Source organism: Camelina sativa, chromosome 12 (assembly GCF_030686135.1).
Source record: "Camelina sativa cultivar CO46 ecotype springtype chromosome 12, ASM3068613v1".
Classification (NCBI taxonomy): domain Eukaryota; kingdom Viridiplantae; phylum Streptophyta; class Magnoliopsida; order Brassicales; family Brassicaceae; genus Camelina; species Camelina sativa.
In genome coordinates, this window is record NC_141891.1 from 13,334,932 (window position 1) to 13,358,067 (window position 23,136).

Sequence of the window (23,136 nt, forward strand, 5' to 3'; positions counted from 1 at the left end):
ATGTTTTTATTAACTTTGGACCTATATAATTAAAGATTTCTTTGGTATTGAATGTAACCTCTTATGCTTCATCAAATACTTAATTTCAAAAATATTTTGAGAATTACATCAATTAACATCAACTATTTAGAGCTAATATAATATATTTGTTGTCAAAATAAAAAATAAAATAAAATAACATCAACTATTTATTTGGTTTTTATTATATCTCAAGACAACACGTTTTTTTTTTTCCAGTAGATAGAATATTAATGAAGAATGGAGTGATATCATGAAGATAACTACTGAGACTAGCTTTAGCTATTTGTTTTTGATAAGTTTTTTTTTCTTAGATTTTTTACTATATGAATATAATATTTCTGATATTATATAGGATATATACATACAAATATCATGACAAATGGCTAAACAAGATTGAGCATTGAGATTGATTTTCTACATACAGTATGTAGTCTTTCTTACTTTCTATGTAAATAAGTTATTAATGTAATTGCCAAAACAGAGTAGTATACTTTTTTACGTGTCTGTAGCAGGTTCTTACACACATCACATGCACATATAGAATTAGACAAAAGAAAGTTAATTTCTATATTAATAATTATTTTCTCAATATTCTATTATTTTCTTAATCTATAATTAAATTATATGAAAATTTTAATAGAAAGTAATAAAGACTTATATATATGAAAATACTATATGCATTAATCATATGAAAAATTTATCAAGAGATTCTTGTTTTGGAATTTGAAGTTAATTGGAATTTTAAAGTTGGATTTGGATCAGATTAATATATATATATATATATATATTATCATGCAAAATACAATTTTCCTATATTTTATATATGTTAGATTCTGTTTTTTTGTAAGCATTATGCATTTTTGTAACTTTTAATTATATTGTAAGCATTATGCATTTTTTAATTCTTTTGTTTCTACATATATACAAACTAATATAAAATACATATGATATAAAATTGTATAATAAGCTACAACCTGGTTAACCTCTTTTTTTTTTTGTTTAACTTGTTAACTTGATTCTCAGAAATACATACATGACGTATATGTAAAATGTTAGGTTTATGATACATTGTAAACCTGCAACCCTGTTAGACGAAAACAAACATGTAGGGATTATTATGGGTTTTGCCACTTTTCACTCCAATTATTTTGAATCTGCCATTTTCTTCCAATATTTTGATTTGCCACTTTTAATCACTTTAAAATCTATACATTTGTAAAAAAGATTGTTAAAAAACATACTTCATAACAAATACTAAACCCTACCAAAAATGGAACTAAAACCCAAACATAATATGTAAAATTATGTTTAAAAATCTTGAAAAATGGCAAATTCATAAGATTTTAGCCAAAATGGTAAAATCTACAAATGCCACAAAAAAATGGCAAAATCCATAATTAACTCTACAAAAGTATTGATACATTTTTCGACTAGTAAGTAAATGGATACAAATAACAGACGAATGTGTATTCTTCGTGGCTTATTATTAATCAGAAACACTTGCTATTTCCCTCCCACGTTAACACACACACTGCCAAATAACTCAAAATGTATATATATATCTTCTTTGAATTAATCAAACTTTTTGTTGTTTAATCAACAAACTCACGGATTTCAAACGTATTCTGATAATTAGATAAAAGGAAGATAAGAATTTGACATGTGTATTTCTAATGATATGACTTTAGCTTAAAATGCAGACATTTATCTTAGTTGCACGAAATTTATCATTTGACTTTGGTGGTGCCAAGAAACAAAATCATCGAAGCTTAAAATATATAGATTAATTTGTCTCCTCCCTTATACAATATCAAAGAAAAGTCTTACCAAGAAATGATTCGCTCTTTTCCTAAAATTCATGCATACGTACGTTATATACAAAAGAATCAAGCTTACAAACATTCGTGTAGTAGAGGGAACATTTTCGGATGCGCAAAATTAATATTATCTACCTTTTTATTGATATATAAAAAATAAAATAAAAATCCTAAATTTCTATCTCCACGGCTTGACTCGCTTTCCCTTATAAAAAAAGAGTAGCGTTACAAAATTTAATTCCCGAACGTTTATATAATCTTCAGTAGTTGACAAAACAATTGTTGAATTTGAGCTCGTCAAAACCATTTTCCCAACATTAAAATTTTCGGTGACTTTGCTATCGGCTATTGTCAACAAAATGTAGTGACACTTGGCTCGCCATGGTTCATGCCTCCTAAATTAATCTTTTAAAATAATGAGAATAACTTAAAATGGCAATATAATTAGTAATGTTTTAGAAAGACCAATGTAGTAGCTTTAGTAACTATGAGACAAAGGTTGAACTTTCTTTCTAGAAAGTGGAATAGAAGATCTGGAGATACAAAGCACATATCTTTCAGTCATGTTGAATTCGAATTTGTCGCTGTAATAGGAGAAACTTTATATAAATGAACTGCGGAAAGTGTTTCCATAATGCTACTTCTGAATTCAACTCAATTAGGTCTCATTGTCCTTGTTTTGTAGCTTTAACCCTCCGACCCAATTTATGTGCAGTGCAAAATTCAGTCTATCCTTAAAACATAACTACATGATCTTATCATATAATATATCTAATATCTCTCAAATATCATTTTTTTTTTGTAGCTTTGATCGAGTCCGGAACCAAGAATTTTGTATCGCTTCTTGGACAACACATATAATTCTGCTTCCAAAGCCGATATACATGACTCAAAATTAAGTATGCTGGCCACCGTATACACATTTCTTTATCATCTCAGAAAATCCAGTCACATCTCTTATCTATATTGTTCACATTTATATTCATATAGACATAGTTATAAATTTGAAGTGTGAGACGTGAAACGTGATATATATATATATATATATATATATATATATATATATATATATATATACATACATGCCCCATGAAACAAATATAACTACGTACGTGTGTATTGAATACAAAGATTAGCAATCCACGTAACTTATAATATACGAAAATATTTCAAAGCAAAAAACAACAATATCCCAAAGGTAGATCGTTCTTCGGCCGACCATATTTTTTCATAACATGCAGACCTTTATTTGCGTGCCTGACAGTAAATTACTTTATATAGATTTGCGTTGGCAATTTCCTCATTGGGAAATCTTGATATTTGATATATCTTGTATGTTTTAAATTAAATAAATAATTATATCTCGTTGTATTGATCTATGATTTTATATTTTTAATCTGTAACTCGAACACAGGTGGTATATAAATGTAGCGTTTTAATAGTTGCTAATAATCATGAAAAAACAAGATTAAAAACGTCACTAAATACTTATTTCTCAAATTTTTAACATTTTAATCATCATACCACTATAATGTATTACTGTTTATAACTATTTTAATTGATTATTATTTTTTTTATTCGTAAAAAATTGTACTATTTTATGTTACCAATCAAAATCTATATATATAAATTACAGTTTTCTCACTCTTCATGCTGTCACCTCAGCATACCCCTCTTTTTAATAAGTCTATATTTTTTAGATAAGCCCATATTTTTTAAATAAGCTCATATTTTTGATTTTATCCACTAAGCAGTTACTATTTATTTCTATCACATTTCTGTAAAAGCCCAATTCATTTTCCCAATTTTGCAACATTACCCACTAAGCCATGTTTTTTTGGTCGGTGGAATAAAACCCCTCTCCACGTTACTCCACATTGCCGTCGTCCGTTGTGGACCTAAAGCGTCCCTGCCCTTCTCATTCTTTCATCCCGGTTCACCTAATGGTTATCTTTGAAATAAATATTCTCTACTCCTCCACACTCTTTTGCTGTCTTCCCTCTCTTCCATCTCCATTGTAATGTTTTTCTCTATTACTGTAATTTATCTCGTTCAATGCTCGCTCTTTCAATTCAAAACCCACTACTCTATCTTTAATTGGTGTAAGTCCTATATAATGTCTTCTCCTCCAATTTCATGTTTCATATATTTTTCTTCGTCTCTTTAATTAATTTCTCCTCACTAACATGGATTTCCCTGTCGTTTCATTCAAAAATCTCAAAGTTGGGCGCCTTCACCAACAGATCGTCGGAAGAATGCTTCGTCACTGGCCTGGTCGCAATGTCAAAAAAGGAGGCCAACTCATGGGCGTCGACTTCCTATTCATTGATGAGAAGGTTGTTTCCATCTTAACTAGACTTTCCATTTATTCTTTTTTTACAACTCTATCTAATTTGAAGTTTTTCTCTAGAGTTGTGTCATCCAAGGGTCGATTAATGTGACCCACTTTTCAAAATTTGAAAACTCGCTACGTGATGGGGGAATATATATTGTGTCCGACTTTGAAGTCATAATAAGATGCAACTTCCGTTTTAAGCTAACAGATTCTCCCTTTTCAATACGCTTCACACCAACCACTGGCAGCACTTCACAAATCAATCACCAAAGACAAAAAAGCAAAGAGATGAACACACCTTTAATAAACTAAAGAGATTTAGAAATATGAATGCCACAATCAGATAACTGTAACACTAAATTATATTAAAAAGAAAACTGAGCCAACAAAAAAACAACCCGGACTTTATAAAATTACAGTAAGATAAACAAGAAAATTAACTTTTCTCAAAACACAACTCACATCAAATTGAAAAAATCACTCAGAGGAAAAACGGAAAAAAAATTACAAGTAAGAACACAAAAAAAAACTCACAACTTAATTAGGAAATCTAAGGAAGCCATCACATTTTCATATAAACAAATTTGCAACCCAATTCACATTTACCTTTAACGAAATCAACAGGGGATTACCAAATATACCTTACAGATGCAAAGCGAGCGGGAATCAACCAAATACGCAAACCCCAAAACCAAATACGCAAACCCAAAAAAAAATGAATATTCAAGGGAAAACGATTACGAAAGGGATGACTGAAAAAATGATTACGAGCATCAAATAAATAAGTTTAATACTCATATTGTCCTCTAGATCGCAAACATTGCTCTTCTCCTATCCGTTCACGAGGAAATCGAATTTTGAAAAAGAACAAATCTATTCCCAACTCAATAACATACAAATAATGACTCAATAGACCAACACATTATAAGCCTTACAGATAAACTGGGCCCGACTCAAAAAAAGAAATATAGCCAAAAAAAAGAAATGTAAGTTATTGATATTATTTATTTTTCTTAATAAAATCCACAACCTTTTTCACTCCAAACACTAAAACATTGACCAAAAAACTACTCCAACAGTTTACAAAATACATATGAAAATATTAAATAACAATCCAACCACAAAATGACAAATAATAATAAATTAATCACAACTAACAACTACAGCCAAACAACAACTTCAACTACACAACGTTAACTTCTAATTATAATTTTTTTTAAAGCATTAAAAACACACAAGATGATCTCAATTTTTTAAAAAATAAACAACAAACTAAATTATACTTACTGCAAAACCTATTTTTGTAAAAAATATCCAACAAAACAACAAAGCAACCAAAATCAAATACAAAAACAAACGTAAAGATGAATTTACGTAACCAAAAAAATAATATACACAACAAAAACCGGAATACACCTTAATCCAACTACCGCGCGTAGCGCGGATCAATTGCTAGTCTATTATATTTCAAAACAATTGAGTTTGATTGATAATACTACAAAATAATAAACAATTTTAATAGGTAAAAGTTATAAACAATATATACAGAGCCGGCCCAAAGGCCAAGCCCATGAAGCATGAGCTTGTGGCCTTATTTTCTGCTATGTATTTTATATATAACTTTCGGCCTTATTTTCCAAAAAATATGTTTAGTCTAGTGACATTTGTTTTTGTTAGTGGGAATGGGTTCATGGGTTCGATTTTGACTAATAGCAAAACAGCCCTTTTATTTTAATTTAATTGTGATCTTTATTAATTTAGAGATGGCTCTGAATATATAATATAGTTTAAAACACGCAGTACAAAATTAAAATACAAGATAACGATTAGAAAAAAGCTGAAAATATTTTTTTTGTTAATTATCATATCTGTATACATCTTGTATACGAAATCATCAATCAAATTCAATAAAAACTAATACGAGTTAGGGGAAGGCGACAAATGTGATATGGGCACTATAACGAACATTGATTAGTAATTTAATAGACATACCAAGAAAAAGGTAAATATTTGTCACAACAGATACGATACGAGTTATGTCCCGATAAGGCGAAAGATGGAATGTATATAATTTTGTATAAATACATTTTAAAAACCCCGGTTTAATCAATTCCACCTTTTTTGCATTAATTCCCATAGTGACAACACAACGTAAAAGACTTTATTGAGGCAGTTCGCTATATTGTCTACATATGGCCAGTATTGTACATTTATGTACGTACACATACACACGAAGCCAAAAAACTTTCTCTATCTCTGTATTTATTTTAGTATATTATTTTATAACCTTTTTCTGGAAGTTTATACATTTTTGCTAAGACTCTTATCACTCTATTTATATTAGGGATAGACTCTTATCACTCTATGTTTTTTTTTTTTGGGTTAAGTAGATAAGTATCATGAACCTGCTTATAGAATAAAAACGGTTCATTCTTTTGGCTTTAAAAAAGTAACAATTAGTTTTGGAATATAACATTAACAGTTTTAGAATGGATGTCGTCAAATATTTAGTTTTAATTTCTGTCTCCTTTGTTCATATATAAACCATATCTAATTTCTGTCATATCATGAACAATTTTGTGGAGACATGAGTTAATTTTTTTTAAAAAACCTTCTATAATTAATCAAACAAATTTCTTTAATGCAAGTTAACTATGATCATATATTCATATACATATGAAAATGCTACTAGAATATCTCAGAGTTATTCTGACGGACATAAAATGCCAAAAAAAACTCGAAGTTATTTTTATTTGGACGTTTAATACCCAATGGTTTTGGATTGGAATAAAAATACACCAAATAATAAAAACGTGTCATTTAAAACCTAAAATACTAAGTTTTGTTATTTCTATACACACGATATTTCAACAAAATTAAAATTCCAATTTTACCCCGGTTATCTAAGTAATTATTAATTTTTAATATATAAATTCTCAGTTTTCTATTAACCATATCAAACCGGGATTAAACCCCGGTTTAATCTATTTCTTTCATCTTCGTCGTCCTCTTGTTTCTGGAAATTTTCTAAAGAGATCAAAAGGTAATTCAAACAAAAGAATTAACCAAAAATTAAAAAAAAATTAAAAGCCACATTGCAAGAGGAATCAGATGAAGTCGCCTTTATTGTTGCAAGCAGTGAAGAAGATATAAGCAGTCTCATCAGTCATCACCAACGAGACCCTCAGAAGCATCACCAGGTTTATGACCAGGTTTATGACAGTTTCCGCTCGTTCCTGGTTTTAGTTGATCCACCTTCACGAACACCAGTTTCCTCTTCTCCTGTGGCGCTTGCTACTGTGGCTGGTCACGAGACGGAGGCGGTGGGCTTCTTCCTCGTCGCCGCGTCGGAGGCGGTCCGTTTCTTTATCGTGGTCTGTGCAGGAAATTATCGTTGCTGGTGTTTGACGCCATTGAACTGAGATAAAATCTCAAAACGAACAAAATCTCTTTTTGCTTCGATCACTTTAGAGATTTTGATTAAGAAGAGGAGGAAGAAGAGAGAAAGAAGTTTAATTCGGTTTGATAGGGTTAACAGAAAACTGAGAATTTATATATTAAAAATTAATAATTAATTTAATAATCAGGGTAAAATTGGAATTTTAATTTTGTTGAAAAATCGTGTGTATGGAAATAACAACATTTATTATTTTGGGTTTTAAATGACACGTTTTTATTATTTGGTGTATTTTTATTCCAATCCAAAACCATTGGATATTAAACGTCCAAATAAAAATAACCTCGGGTGTTTTTTGGCATTTTCCCCCACAACCATATGTATAAGTCATAGAAACATGAAACGTACACAAGACTATGACGGGTGATATCAATAAACCGCCGCACTAATCTGCATTTTCTAAAACTATATACTCACCACTAATTAATTTTGTCAACTATAAGACTTTTAATATATAGCAATGGAAGATCGATTGAAAATGCAAGTAAAACGTTATATATGAAAACTGAAATCTATAAACAAACAAAAATAGATACTTACAATATTCAAACTTCAAATATACGTGATATATATGATGCAAATATCTACATTTGGACAAGGCTGCCTAAAAAATATCTCGGCAATCATGTAACTTCTGCGTACCTGCTTACGTATATATTCTAAATTAAGACACATATGTTGGCGAAAACAATAAAGTTCACTGTACATATATAAATTAATTTAAGAAAACTATAGTATATGAATATAAACTGTTAATTTTTTTTTTTTTTTTAACTTCACAAAAGTGGAACATCAATTAAATAAGGATCGAGCCTAACGCCTAAGAATCGTGTAAGGATTATTTACATGTGGCCAGCTTCGCACACGTGTCCATATCTCTCTCTCTCTCTACACGACTTCTAGGGCTTCCGTATCCAAACTGATTCATTTATTTATATACATTAATTAAAACGTTCGATTCTCCATGTGTTATGTGTCTCTCTTTTGTATACGGTTTTTTTGACGTGTTTGGTGCGGAGTTTATATAGAGAAAAATAAATTGGCTATATGAGTTGTTGTGTTGATATTTTGTTTTTTTAGGGTCATATATGGAAGCCGATCATCATGGTGATTAATCATCTTTTATATTCTAACTACGTTAATATTGATAATCAGGTTAATATAATGTATTGAACCGAATGCATATGCCGGCGGCGGCCAGCGGGTCTAGTTAATGTTTATTTTGTGGACAATATATGCCAGACTAAAGTGGCATTATTTTTTGTTTTCCAGAGTATACTTGAAATCAAATCCGTAGTCTATATACCCTTTGATCGGATGGAGTCAGTAAGATAAGATGGTATGTTCAAGTATATCCAATATACATTTTTATCACTTGTTTTGCTATGAAAGATCGTCTCTACACAAATTGTAGTTTGGCGAATTGAGGTCAAAGCGATTTCTTTTCCGGATTGTATCCTTTAAGAATATAGCCTCATGAAACATTAATTTTACCTCTGGAAATTTTCAAAAAAAAAAAAAAATTAAGAAAAAAATTTAGATATACTACAACAGGTCCTGACATTATTTTCTCGTTTCTTCTTTTGTCTAATTTGTATATCTCTGTGTTTGTTATTTGTCGAGTTAAAAATTGGTTGCAGTCTTTTTTTTTTTATATATATCAGAATAGATAAAGTTCAAGAAAAATAAAAGACGTTTGGTGTATTTAAAGTTTGATAAATACGTTCGATGTTTAATAAATATGTTTTTTTTCGTTTTTTTTTGTAGTATCAATGTGAAGTATTTATACCATTTTCATTGACAGAAATTACAGAGAAACCATGGAAAAAAATAACAAAATCTACAGAAAAACATACAATAACAAAACAACAATGGAGGAAAACGGAAATCCAAAGGGGAACCAAAAGAATAAAGGGGAAACACAAAAATTAAGATGTAGGAAGATTTTTGGTTTTTTTTTTGTCAACAGGTCTTACTATCTCTTTCAAGTATTTGCGGAAAGCTGAACTTAAATTCCCGTATTCATGGATTTGCAATTTTGCATAGGTGGTATCGCCACTTGCGGTAGAGGATCCGAACACTTGTTTTATATATGTTTTCACTAACTCCCAATATTTTTGTTTTCTAGTTTCTTACATTTTTGTTTTGTCAACTTATTTCTAATAATATTTTAACATGATTTGATGTTGAAGACATCAATTTTCCGGAAAAAAAAGACATAAAATATATAATGTAAGATCTCATTCGACCACCTGTCGTTGTATTATATTTGAGGTGCAGATTCACGACATTTAGATTAATATATACAGTAAATATTTTCTACCAATCTATTTATCTATAAATTACGGCGTTATCATGTAAATCTCACCTTTGTATATAAAAGCTTACAGCTCTAAAAACTGTGATAATGGTACTTTTGATAAAAATAATTAAAATATGTAGGAGGGATCGTGTCTGAATATGATGTGCAAAGACAAAAGTAAAACAACGACAAACAAAAGTGACACTGAGCCGCTGTATTACTTACACTTAACAAGTTCGCATTGATCTTTACATGATATTTTTATTTCGGGAACATAGAAAGGTAGTGATATTTAAAATCACATCATAAATTACTCATATCTATTTGAGATACTACTCTGTATTTGATAGTTAGTGGAAAAAAAAAGAAACAAAGAAGGTCATCTAACGATAATGTATATCAAATTTCGACGAATAGAAAACCACCAGGTTACTGTTGAGGAAAAGTTAGTATTGAAAATTCACATTCTACAAATTAGCATACGCATGTATGCATATGTCGACATACGTATATATGTATGTGTGGATGTAATATAAATACGACAAAAGTACTCTTTCCAACTCGAACTGAATAATATGAATGTCGAATAAGAAACATTATGTCTAAAGAGAACGAAATTCATATATGTTACATACAATAATGAGATGGATATAGTATATCGACCGTACTCGTACCAATCTAATAATTGAGAAGATATAATATTCGAGCCTCCCAATCAATTTAGAATTCTTATTGTAGAATACAATAATTTCAAAAGAAAAAATTATTGGTTTTAACACTATGTGTTATAAATGTCTTTAGGTGCTCGAATTGGCTAAGTCTATAGCCTCTTGTTCAAAGTATGGGTCCGATAAGTCGTATTCATATGGATACAAATTCAATAAGTCGTCGTATCTCATTATATAGAATCGTATCTCTTATTTTGGATATGAAGTAAATATTATCTTTTCGAGGCTATAAATATATAATTTCAAAAATGGAATAAATGAAAACACTTTTGTTTCGTCTATTTGCTAAGAAGAAACGTGGCCGTGGTACTCCGTTTAGTCAACGTCAAGTCTTTGGAAAATTCTACGATGAAACGTAAATCTTTGACCACATTTCACTTTCTTGCTAAAACAAAATAAAGTTAATTTTAAAATAGATCATCAAACAAAAAGGTACATCAAGTTGATGAGAACTATAGAAAACCCTACCAAAGTACACTCTTTCATCTATTGATTCCTTTAATAAAGAGATTTAGAAGTATTGTTCTTTTGTATTTTTGTTTCATTATATGCCCCCACACGGTATCATGTCTCGCTAATTAAAAAAACAGAAAAAAAATGGACGTGACAGTGATGAGTTAGATTGTCTGAACCAAATTTGCAAGTTGTAGTATTGCAATCATTTTTCTAGAACTTTTCGTTTTAATTACTTCAAAAGACTCGTCGTCGATGAGTATTAGCATAAGAATTGTGTTTGCTGTGGTTGTGGATGTTTTTAGATTGAAACTGGTTGTGATTATTTAGTTTTAAAGCCAGCATTCTATTTTCATGGGACCTCTTTCAGTACGAATTCAAATTGGATAATAGTGTCGACAAAATTCTAAACAATTATGTAAACATCAATGTGGATCAGTGTATGGAGACATCCGAGACCTTCATCTATAAATATAAATATAATATAGAAAAGAATGCAAATGCCGTCTAATGAATTAGGGAGGCCACAAATTAACACTTCTCTTAAAAAATGAAAAGTCCATTGTTTTTTAGGAAATACACTCAGTTCTTCCTTCGAGATTAAAATATAACAAAATATGGAGGATATGTATAACATATGTTAGTCGGAGTATTAAAATAAATGAGTTGGTAAGTCTTGTTAGAGAAAACAAGAGAGAATTTGCCTTTCAAAACAATGAAACATGACCAAAAAGATTCGTAATATGACCCATTTCAGCCATAAAATAAAACTAAGAAATAAATCACATTTAAAGAATTTCTTCGGATTTTCAAAGACAACGTAATCGTGATCACACTCGTGCGTGTATTCAGTAATAGTTAGATTGTATCTCATTTTGAAACTATATACTTTTCAGACAAGATTTATATGTAATATAGTGCAGAAAAGGATAATATCAACTACTAATAGTAGAGGAAAATGTTATATCTTCAATTACAAATATGCATGCAGCGATTCTATCTAAATTATCTATATGATATCTTCTGTAGAGAAAACCTATCTTGTTCTTTAATTATTGGCCTCTTATACTTGGATCATCAATAAAACACTCTTGTGAAAAGAAAAGAAAAAAATTTACGCGAGTATCCTCCTCTTTATGTAGTAATCTTGATTCAAATCTGCAAATTCAAGTTCTTTAATCTATTTATTTGCAAAATCATGTTAATTTTGACCATATATTCCAAGGAGTAGTTTTTTTTTTTTTTTTGGTGCCAAAATATTCCAAGGAGTACATTCAAATTAATTTTCTTACATACGTGTCGTCCATCTATGATTCTGTATTATTGGTTTACGTACAAAAGGAGAAGGAGGTGGTGTATGGAGAAGTACGGATTTGGTTTCTCAATCAACAAGCCGTTTTAATAAACGAAAGAAAAAATTAAAAACTCATAATACAAGATTAGTCAATACTTAATAGTGACCCCAAACAATTAATTATATTACATCATACAAAAAATATTATATTACACAATTATTTGTTTTCTTCCAAGAAGACTGTTGCTTCAATTTTAAGAACACAAGTTTCACTTATAATTTTTAGTTTGCATGAAAATTTACGCAAGTATAGTTTTATATTTTAGATATAATTGTATGTTTAAATGTTGTTGGTGTTCAAGATCGATCAATTCCTGTCATGTCGTTCAAACTTCAAACTTTGAGTTGAGGAGCCCCACGCGAACAATAACGCATTCTTTTACATCAGGCTTAGAAGTCAACTCTAAATTTGTTTTCCGACCAAATAATTTTCTTTGCTATCTGGTAGTATATATCTCTGAATATAGAAATAGTATAAAGAACGTTAATGGTCGACATAAATAATTCAGTAACTATAATAAATACAAAAATATTTACGCCCATGACAGAAAAAAACAAATCATGATAAGTAATTACGTTATAGAAGAAACGTAACGATGTTGGAGAACAATGGGCTTTCACTAAGCGGTATCAACTGAAACCATGGCTAGTTTCTCTTCACTCGTCAGATGCTAGTTGTCACACGATATATATATTCATTTATTTTAATAATCTTCAATATTCTTATGCTCATATACTGTATATATATATATTTAATTTTTCTTCGATGTATGGTTGTCATTGTCGAATTTTTATTTAATAAACTTTGCATTGGATGTTAGACAAAAAAAAAAAAAAACTTTGCATTGGATCAGATAAAACGATCACATATATATAGTGTGTGTATGGTTTGTTTGTATCATAGAAATTGATGTATTTATCTATACATAATTAGGATAATGATGTATTAATAATAATATAGTATACGAAATTTTGATGCTTTAAAGACTTGTCACTTGTGTGTGGGAGAATCTCTGAAAGTTCGAAACAAGCAAACAATGTTCATATAGTTTGGAGTATAAACTTCTGATCAAAGTGTACAAGACACAATTTTATATAAAGTTAATAAACACACAATTTGGCCAATACAAAAAGTACGCAGCAATTCGGGTACAAGTTGATATCAGCCTTTAGACATTTAGCTAATTTGATTTACCTAACTTGTGACTATAAGTAATTAATCACTGATTGGTCCATTATATCTAAATTTTTAATTACATTACTCTTTAAATCATTTTCCCGTCAATAGCATACTCTTAATATATATATATATATATAATATAATAAGCAATATTCATCCACATGCCTACCGATATGGTTTTACTACAATTTGTCTTGCATTGCTTTAATTAGTTTTTATAATAAGAGTACGAACACGTCGTTATGAAGTATAATCATTATATAATTACTCTACATTTTTTGTCAACGCATATCTAATTATTGCACTTAGTATAGAAGTCGATTAAATTTAATTATAATAAGCTGATCAATCGTAAAACTTAATCATACCGTCATATGTATTATTGCAAAACTTAATTAATACTACAAAAAAGTCGATCGTCATGACTCATAACAAATTAACTTAAAAAATTACTTCATCGATCAGTAGTCAAAAAGACTTTGAACGTTCTTTGTTTTTATTAGTCAAGTATTATCAAAACATTGATCTAATTAATCAGAGAATCATCTAAGTCAGATTTCTAAACATGACAAAGTTCACATGCTCAAGCATTACCAATCTAGAATCACATAACCCCTCTATTTTTAAGAACGTTCGCATGTTAATATAAAAAATTTCATGAACATCCTAATTTTCAAAACATGGTGATCATAATTAACAATAATGTTAGTTTGACTTTATTAGTAAAAAAAGAAGAAGCTTAACCCTAATAATAAACATGGGCGACACGCCGACACCGACACGTAGTTAGGTCTAATTTGATGAGCACGAAAGCTGATGTACGCATTCGTACATTGATTATGAAAAGTCAAAATAACAAAGTCAATGTGTATTAAGAAACAACATGTACTGTACCAGTTAAACATACAATTAATGCTTATTGATCAAATGATTTTTTTTCATATTGATAAAATTAAACGAAAAAGTGATCTAGCCCTGGGCATTCGGGTACTCGGGTCGGTTTCGGGTAGGAACCGATCGGGTTCGGGTTTTTCGGGTAGAAGAGTTTAGGACCCAATAGGATAAACAGAAAATATCGGTTCGGGTTCGGTTCGGGTCTTACCGGGTTCGGGTCGGTTCGGGTCTAAAATTTTAGAACCTATAAATACCCGAAAAAATCGAATAACATCCGGGTTCGGTTTTTTTGTACCCGATTACCCGAAATTTTATCCGATAACCTGAATTTTACCCCGACTACCCGAAAATTTTAATTTAAATATTAAAATAAAATATAGCTAAACATTTCAATATAATTTTTTAAAAAATATAGCTAAACATTCAATATAATTTTGGTTATTTTGAGTATTTTGATCTAGGAAGAACTAATATTTTTGAATTTTAAGTTGTAACTTTGAATAATTATGTTATAAATAAAAAAATATAACTAGTATTTTATGTATATTATTTTATTTCGGGTTTATCGGGTACCCATTTGGTTCTCGGTTCGGTTCCGGGTTCGGTTCCGGTTCTTCGGATTTAGGAGATTAGGACCCAATAGGGTATTTTACCGGTTCCGGGTTCGAATTCGGGTCCATATTTTCGGGTCGGTTCCGGTTCGAGTTTTCGGGTCCGGTTTTTTTGCCCAGGCCTAAAGTGATCATTGTTTAATACTTTCGGGAACACGAAACATTGAATAGGCCTATGCTTTAGCGAGACGTAACGGGTACAGTACGGATTTGGGAAGACCAGTATTAACTTTTTTTTAACAAATTACGTAAATTTCTTATTCTATTTTTTTGAATTACACTAAAATAGTAGTTCTTTTAAATAAATTGAAATAAGAAACATGAAAAAAAAAACGTTTAGTTTTAAAAACTGTAATAAAAATACAAACGACATTCACACAAAAACAAAGTGTTAAACAAAACTCATGGAGTACACTTGTCTACTTAAACCATTGATCATCACTATTAAACTAAGTGCTCCATAAGTTTAAGGCACTATTATATTTTGAGAAAAGCCCAATAAGGACTAAGGTAAATTAGGCCCAATAAAAAGACCCAATTCGTTATTGATAATATGCTTTAACCGGCGCCGGGAAACCGCCGGTGTGTTGTTTGTGATGGTAAGATATTTTACGATTTCCCAGGAAAAACTGAGAATTTGTTGCTCCGGTCATATAATCTACTCTCTTACGCACTTAATTCCTCGCCGGAATTCTCTTTCCGGCTGTTATTCTTCAATTAGTAAGAGAAAATATGGCGGACACTTCACGTCTTCTGTTTCGTCACCGGTTACTTCTATTGACTATAACATGTTCGACGAAATGCCCGAGAGAGAGAACAGGAAGTTGGATTCGAGCTTTGTGTTCTTGCGAGATGTACTTAGATCCTCCATGATGAGAACAGAGACTGAGACTCCGAGGAGTGTCCATTGTTTTGCTTTGAAATGTGGTTTTCTACTAGATTTGCCTGTATCTTCACAGCTTCTGACGCTTTACGGTAGAACAGGGGACTTGGTGTCTTCTTTGGGTCTGTTTGGTGAACTGAAAGTCAAAGATGTGATTGTTTGGAACAGTATGATCACTGCTCTGAATCAGAATTGTCGTTACACTGCAGCTGTTGGATTGTTCGTTGAGATGATTCAGAAGGGAACAGAGTTTGATTCGACGACGTTTTTACTTGCAGCTTCCGCGTTATCTAGTCTACATCTTTCGAGGAAATGTTCAATGGTTCATTGTTTGGCAGTTGAGACTGGTTTGGTTTCTGATTCTAGCTTGTGCAATGCATTGATTAATCTATATGCAAAAGGTAAAGATTTGAGCTCTGCAGAGAGTGTGTTCGCGCATATGGAGCATCGAGACATTGTTTCTTGGAACACGATCTTGACTAAATGTCTTGCAAATGGTCATCCGAGAAAATCATTGAAGTACTTCAAATCGATGAGTGGTTTAGGACAAGAAGCTGAGAGTGTGACTTTTTCATGCGTTATCTCTGCTTGTGGTTCTCTTGAGGACCTTCCTCTTGGCGAATCCTTCCACGGGTTGGTTATAAAATCAGGTTATAGCGCAGAAGCTCATGTCTCTGTGGCCAACTCGATCATTTCGATGTACTCAAAATGTGGAGACACAAAGGCTGCAGAAACTGTGTTTGAAGAGTTATTGTGCAAGGACGTGATTTCTTGGAATTCAGTCCTTAGTGGGTTTGCTGCAAACGGAATGTTTCAAGAAGCATTTGGTATTTTGAAGGAAATGCAATCAGTGGATAAGATTCAACCTGATATCGCCACTGTGGTTACAATAACTTCCATATGCGGTGATTTATGTTTGTCACGAGAGGGAAGAGCAGTTCATGGTTATACGGTTCGCAGGGATATGCAATCTAGAGCATTAGAGGTAATAAACAGTATTATTGATATGTACGGTAAATGTGACTTAACAAGTCAGGCTAAGTTGTTGTTCAAGAGAACAACAAATCGAGACTTGGTTTCGTGCAACTCAATGATATCTGCTTTTGCGCAAAACGGGTTTACACAAGAAGCTAAGAATCTGTTCAAGGAAGTTGTTAGTGAGTATTCTTGTTCAAAGTTTAGCTTGTCAACTGTGTTGGCAATTCTTACGTCTTGTGATTCCTCTAATTCTCTCATCTTTGGCAAATCAGTCCACTGTTGGCTGCAAAAGTTAGGGTTTGGGGATAATATCCTTTCGGCTAATTCAGTTATAAACATGTACATCGGTTGCAGAGACCTAACTTCAGCATTCCTGATGTTAGAGACGATATCCGATACAAGGGATCTCACATCTTGGAACTCTGTTATCTATGGCTGTGCATCAAGTGGTCACCATTTAGATTCATTGAGAGCGTTTCAAGCAATGAGTCGTGAAGGGAAAATTCGTCATGACTTGATTACTCTTCTGGGTACTATATCGGCTAGTGGAAACCTCGGACTAATCTTACAAGGAAGGTGCTTTCATAGTCTAGCTATTAAAAGTATGAGAGAACCTGACACCCAACTGCAGAACACATTGATAACCATGTATGGTAGATGTAAAGACATTGAGAGTGCAGTGAAGGTCTTTGGCTTGATCTTTGACCCTAACTTGTGTTCCTGGAACTGTGTGATATCAGCTTTGTCCCAAAACAAAGCAGGACGAGAAGTATTTCAACTCTTCAGAAACCTCAAGTTGGAGCCAAACGAGATCACATTTGTTGGTCTTCTGTCTGCCTCGACTCAGCTCGGGTCAACAAGGTATGGTATGCAGGCACACGGTCATCTCATTCGTCGTGGGTTTCAAGCTAACCCTTTTGTCAGTGCAGCACTTGTGGACATGTATAGTAGCTGCGGGATGTTAGAAACCGGCATGAAAGTGTTTAAAAATTCAGGGGTGAAATCAATTTCGGCTTGGAACTCGGTAATATCTGCATATGGATTCCATGGAATGGGAGAGAAGGCAATGGAGTTATTCAAGGAATTAACTAGTAGTAACTCAGGGATGGAACCAAACAAGAGCACTTTCATAAGCCTATTATCGGCTTGCAGCCACTCTGGGTTTATCGATGAAGGTCTAAGATATTACAACCAAATGGAGGAAAAATTTGGGGTGAAACCAGTTACCGAGCATTGGGTTTGCATTGTTGACATGCTTGGCCGGGCAGGGAAGCTAAGAGAAGCTTATGAATTCATCACAAGTATTGGTGAGCCACAAGAGGCAGGTGTATGGGGAGCTTTGTTGAGCGCTTGTAACTATCATGGGGACACAAAGTTGGGAAAAGAAGTTGCAGAAGTTTTGTTTGAAATGGAACCAGACAATGCATCTTACTATATCTCCTTATCTAATACTTACGTTGGGTTGGGAAGTTGGGATGAAGCTGTACGGCTACGGAAGATGGTGGAGGATAATAATTTGAAGAAGCTCCCTGGTTACAGTATTATTGGCGCTGGTGTTAGATAGTGTTTCACGTTCTCTCCTATATCAGTGAATAGTTTAGAGGCTGTATGAGTAGCAAGAAAATAACATAACAATAGGCAATAAATTCCTTGTAAAATCCAAGTAATAACATCACTGTAATTGTTGAAATCATACAACTCAGGAAATACAAAAGCAAAAACAAGGTTAAAAGATTCTGAAACTTTTATTGCTCAGTTAATAAAAGCTGTAGTCGGAAAACGTGGAAGCAAAACTGATGAAACAACAATCAAAAGCTTGACCAGAAAAAAACATCTGCTAATGCACTCGGGAAACAGATGGCCGCGCAAAATATCCCGAGCTCATAGATCAACTTCCTCTGAGCAAAAGCCATTCTGGTGCACAATGTTTATCCAGATCATGCCCTATATTCTGTGAATCCATAAAGGAAATGAAGAGAAAATAAACATTTCAGATATTGTTTCCATCAACTGTTGTGATTAATGTAAGACATGATTGGATTTTAGAGACTACCAACCTCGTGGTAGTTGTCCTAATCATCCAAGTAGTAGTATGAGCCAGCATTCTTTTGCTCCCTGTCCTTGGTCGACTCTAATTTGTTGATCCTTGGCCTGAAATTGGTGGGATCTCGTCTGAATGTGATGTTCAGATGCTGCAAGGGAACAAAAGACATATGGAAATTATTAACATCAAAAGTGCTTTCTTCCCTTTTTTTCTTGCTACAAACGGTGTAACTCAGAGAAAAATAGGAGACTTACAGATAGGAAGAGATTCATTCCACTGAGAAGTGATTGAGGACAATTTGCAGTACAATCAATAGATGGTTGTCCTTCATACACAATGACTCGGTCTGCCAAATAGGTCGCCATTATAAAGTCATGCTCGACTATAAATGCAGTTTTCTTTGCGTGGAGAATGAAACGCTTAATGACTTTAGAAGCCACGATACGTTGCTCAGAATCGAGATATGCACTTGGCTCATCAATCAGGTATATATCCGCAGGCTGCAGTGATTCATAAAATACATGAGATCACTGAGACAGAAACACAGCCATATACTATAGACTTTTTAAAACAGAATACTCACCTTGCCGAGACACAGAGCTAATGCAACCCTTTGCAGCTCTCCTCCTGAGAGATTGACAACTTCTTGATCCATCAACTGCTCAATCTGAAGTGGTTTCATCACATCCGACACAAATTGAGGATGCATGTAAGAATCTCGAATCTTTTGATGTAGCAAGTGTCTAACTGAATTCTGAAACTTTGGGCTGATCTTTTGTGGCTTGTACGAAACATTGAATTCTGGTATCTCTCTTTCTGGTCCTTCTGTATCATCAGGTTTCAATAAACCCGCCTGCAGATATTACCAATAATACAACTTTAGGAGTACAGTACTTTCTGAAACTCAAACCACAAGAGAACATATCATGGAGGAAGAGAGTACCAGCATACGAATAAATGTTGTCTTCCCAGTACCATTCTCCCCAAGCATAACAATAATCTGAGAATCAGTGAATTCACCTTCTGACACTCTCAACCTGAAGTTTCCTTGAGTTTTGGTCATTGTGGGGTACTTGTACCTAGCGTACGACTGAATTTCTTCAGCACTTTCTTGTGGAGTCTCAGCAACCTTCGAACAAAAGAAAAGACCATTAAGGAACAATATTGACTCCCTTCGTAAGATAACTTTGCCTCTTCACAATACAAAAAGAAGTTTACCTTGAAGGTCAAAGATTCATCTCTAAAACGTAAATTTTCTGTAGGAACAAACCCAGCCAAGAAAATGTTGATTCCTTCTCTAACAGAGAAAGGGAGAGTCACCACACCATAGGCTCCTGGTTTCCCATAAAGACAGCAAATGAAATCCGACAAGTAATCAAGAACACTGAGATCATGCTCCACAACAATGACGTAGCTGGAAGAAAGAAAATACTGTGAGTAGCTAATTTTTCCAAAAAACATATATCAAAAGTTGGAAAAACCAAACCTATTAGGCCTCAGAAGAGAACGAACAACTTGAGCAGCTTTGAGTCTTTGCTTAACATCGAGGTAACTAGATGGTTCATCAAACATGTAAATCTCTGCATGTTGTATGGCAACAACAGCGATTGCAAACCTCTGCAGCTCACCACCAGATAAATTCTCAACATCACGGTCAATGACCTGGTTCAGCTCCAGATCAGCACAGAGCTCTGCCTTCTTACCTCTCTCATCTTTCTGGTCAAGGACCTCTCCAACATTGCCTCGAACAGCTTTTGGGATGTGGTCGACATATTGAGGCTTTATAATGGCCTGCCATGAACAGGATATCAGAACTTCCTCAATTGAGCTGCTTAAACCATTAAATAATACCTAGCTACGTCATGGAGACAAATAGTAAGATCAGTTTCGATTGTACCTTTAGATTATCTTCAAGAATACGGGTGAAGTAGTTCTGAAGTTCTGACCCACGGAAGTGAGTCAAGATTTCTTGCCAGTCTGGAGGGCTCTGTTCAAGAGGAAACATAAGAATACATCGACTAGGAAAGAGACGCAATCTCGAAGACATAAATATAGAAACTAAAGAGAGGCTATTACAGTGAAACGGCCCAAATTAGGTTTAAGCTTCCCAGCCAAAATTTTCAGAGCAGTTGATTTTCCAATACCATTTGTTCCAACCAACCCTAGCACCTGCCCCGGCCTTGGAACTGGGAGCCTGGAGGTAAAGACAGATTTTTAATTGTCTAAACTAGAAGAGGGGTCAATTATCCAGGAATTCGAATAGCTAAACAAACCTGTGCAACTTAAAAGTGTTTGGCCCATAACGATGGGTTGTATCTTTCTCTAAGTCTCTCGGAAGATTGATAATCTGAATGGCTTCAAATGGGCATTTCTGCAATTGTGAAACAGCGGAGAACATTTAGCGTCCCCGTTTTCCAAAAAAAATTTCAACGGCAAATTCGATACTGTAAAGAGCCTATGCATACATACCTTCACACAAATACCGCAACCAATGCACAACTCCTCTGAGATAAAGGCAAGCTTGGAACCAACAGTCACCTCAATACAAAGTTTCCCTAAGATAAAGGCAATTTGATACATTAGTGGCAACGAAATTTGTAAAGTTACAACAAAAACTTCAAGTAAGAACGACAAGCTAACGAATCCTCTCTGTACTTATTCGTGAGACACACATGAGATAGCCAATCAACTACAGTACAGTGATAATAAATAACTCCATACGCAAGACCACGAATTCAAAATTTGGATAAGAATATACACCTGTCTTGACCACAGGACAACTCTTCTTGCACTCTTGGCGACATTTCTTTGGCTTGCAACGGTCTGAACTCACAATAGCAATACGTGTCAATCGATCTGCCATCTCTCAAGTGATCTACAAAATACATGAAATCTATAGTTTAACTGCCTGAGGAAGATGCAACATATGTATACACAATATGATAGAAACGGAAAAAAAACACAATTGGTAGTCTGCACAAAACAATTTGTCACCACTATGATAACTAGTATAACTATTATTAGAAAACTAAATCTACCAAAATGGAGACATCACGCTTAGGAAAAGGCACGAAATGAAAGTACATAGGAAACCAGTTATAGAGCTAACTTGATTACCCCAAGATAATAATAATAACAATACTGAAATGATTAATTGACATGCAAAAAAATTTAGAATCAAGGTAACCTTTAAACTCAAGCTTGGAAAACGCAAATTCAATACTTGGAATAAAAGGGTGAATCGAATTTATAAAAAAAAAAAAGTGTGAATATGATTGTAAATAACAAAGTTGGACACTTTCAATACAATCAAGAGATAGAAAACAACAAATCCAAACACTTTCAATACAATCTCAGATGTAAGAACTCAACTGCTAAATACATCGAGAAACAAACAAACACAAAGAAGACCCAAAACTTGTAAATCGGTGACATATCGGAAAATCACCTGAGATGAAATCCAAATCTCTCCAATCGAAGAGAAAAGGGATATATTGAGATTAGTACCTGAGATAATTGAGAGATTCGGATCGAGGGGTAAGAGGTTTGATTGATTGAAATGAAAAAGCGTGTGCCGATTCTTCTAAGGAACCAGCGGAGAGCACACGCACCTGAGAGTTACGCTTTGCCCAAAATGAACCAAAAAAAAGATAAAAGGCTAAACTTTAGGGTTTTCTGAATTATCTGATTTTGTTTGACCCGATTCGCTTTTAATTGGGCTTGGGTCGGTTACTTTATATGTCGTGTCGGAAATGGAAAGCCCCTTCACATGTAATAATAATATTTGAATGTGTTTTGTTGTGTTGTGCTGTTTTGTTTTACATAAAACTTGTCAAAATCTTCCAACTTTTAGTTTCTTTACTCTTAAGGAAAGTTTTTTTTTCCTTTTTTCTGTATAGTTTTATCTGTTCATTTGGGTTAACAAATTATTAATCATACGTCATATATTGAATTAATCAAAATGATCTCTATAAAATTGAATAAGTAAAAAAATTGTTCTCAGTAAAAGTGAAAGCTCTAATCAGTAGAAAAAAAAAACATTATTGCACGACCTTGTCACAAGGTCCTTGTGTCCTAGT

At 32.9% G+C, this 23,136-nt stretch overlaps 1 protein-coding gene and 1 pseudogene across 3 annotated transcripts; one reads left to right on the forward strand and one right to left on the reverse strand.

Annotated features, from left to right (window-relative positions):
• The first annotated feature begins 15,711 nt into the window (after positions 1-15,711).
• On the forward strand, positions 15,712-18,755 carry LOC104731637 (pentatricopeptide repeat-containing protein At4g19220, mitochondrial pseudogene; annotated as a pseudogene). The gene has a single exon (XR_015574700.1). The product of XR_015574700.1 is annotated as a pentatricopeptide repeat-containing protein At4g19220, mitochondrial pseudogene (transcript).
• Positions 18,638-22,854, reverse strand: LOC104731638 (ABC transporter E family member 2). 2 transcript variants are annotated; one of them, XM_087478670.1, is made up of 13 exons: positions 22,565-22,854; positions 21,818-21,932; positions 21,527-21,612; positions 21,331-21,428; positions 21,134-21,251; positions 20,955-21,044; positions 20,544-20,848; positions 20,276-20,471; positions 20,001-20,186; positions 19,641-19,910; positions 19,312-19,557; positions 19,071-19,205; positions 18,638-18,964 (listed from the first exon to the last, which is right to left on the reverse strand). In XM_087478670.1, the coding sequence occupies exons 2-12, from the start codon at positions 21,918-21,920 to the stop codon at positions 19,086-19,088; spliced, it is 1,818 nt and encodes a 605-aa protein (XP_087334796.1). In that variant the 5' UTR covers positions 21,921-21,932; positions 22,565-22,854; the 3' UTR covers positions 18,638-18,964; positions 19,071-19,085. The 2 variants fall into 2 exon arrangements, with proteins under 2 accessions (XP_087334796.1, XP_087334797.1); XM_087478671.1 differs by having other exon boundaries at positions 22,506-22,763.
• Between the last annotated feature and the right edge of the window lie 282 nt (positions 22,855-23,136).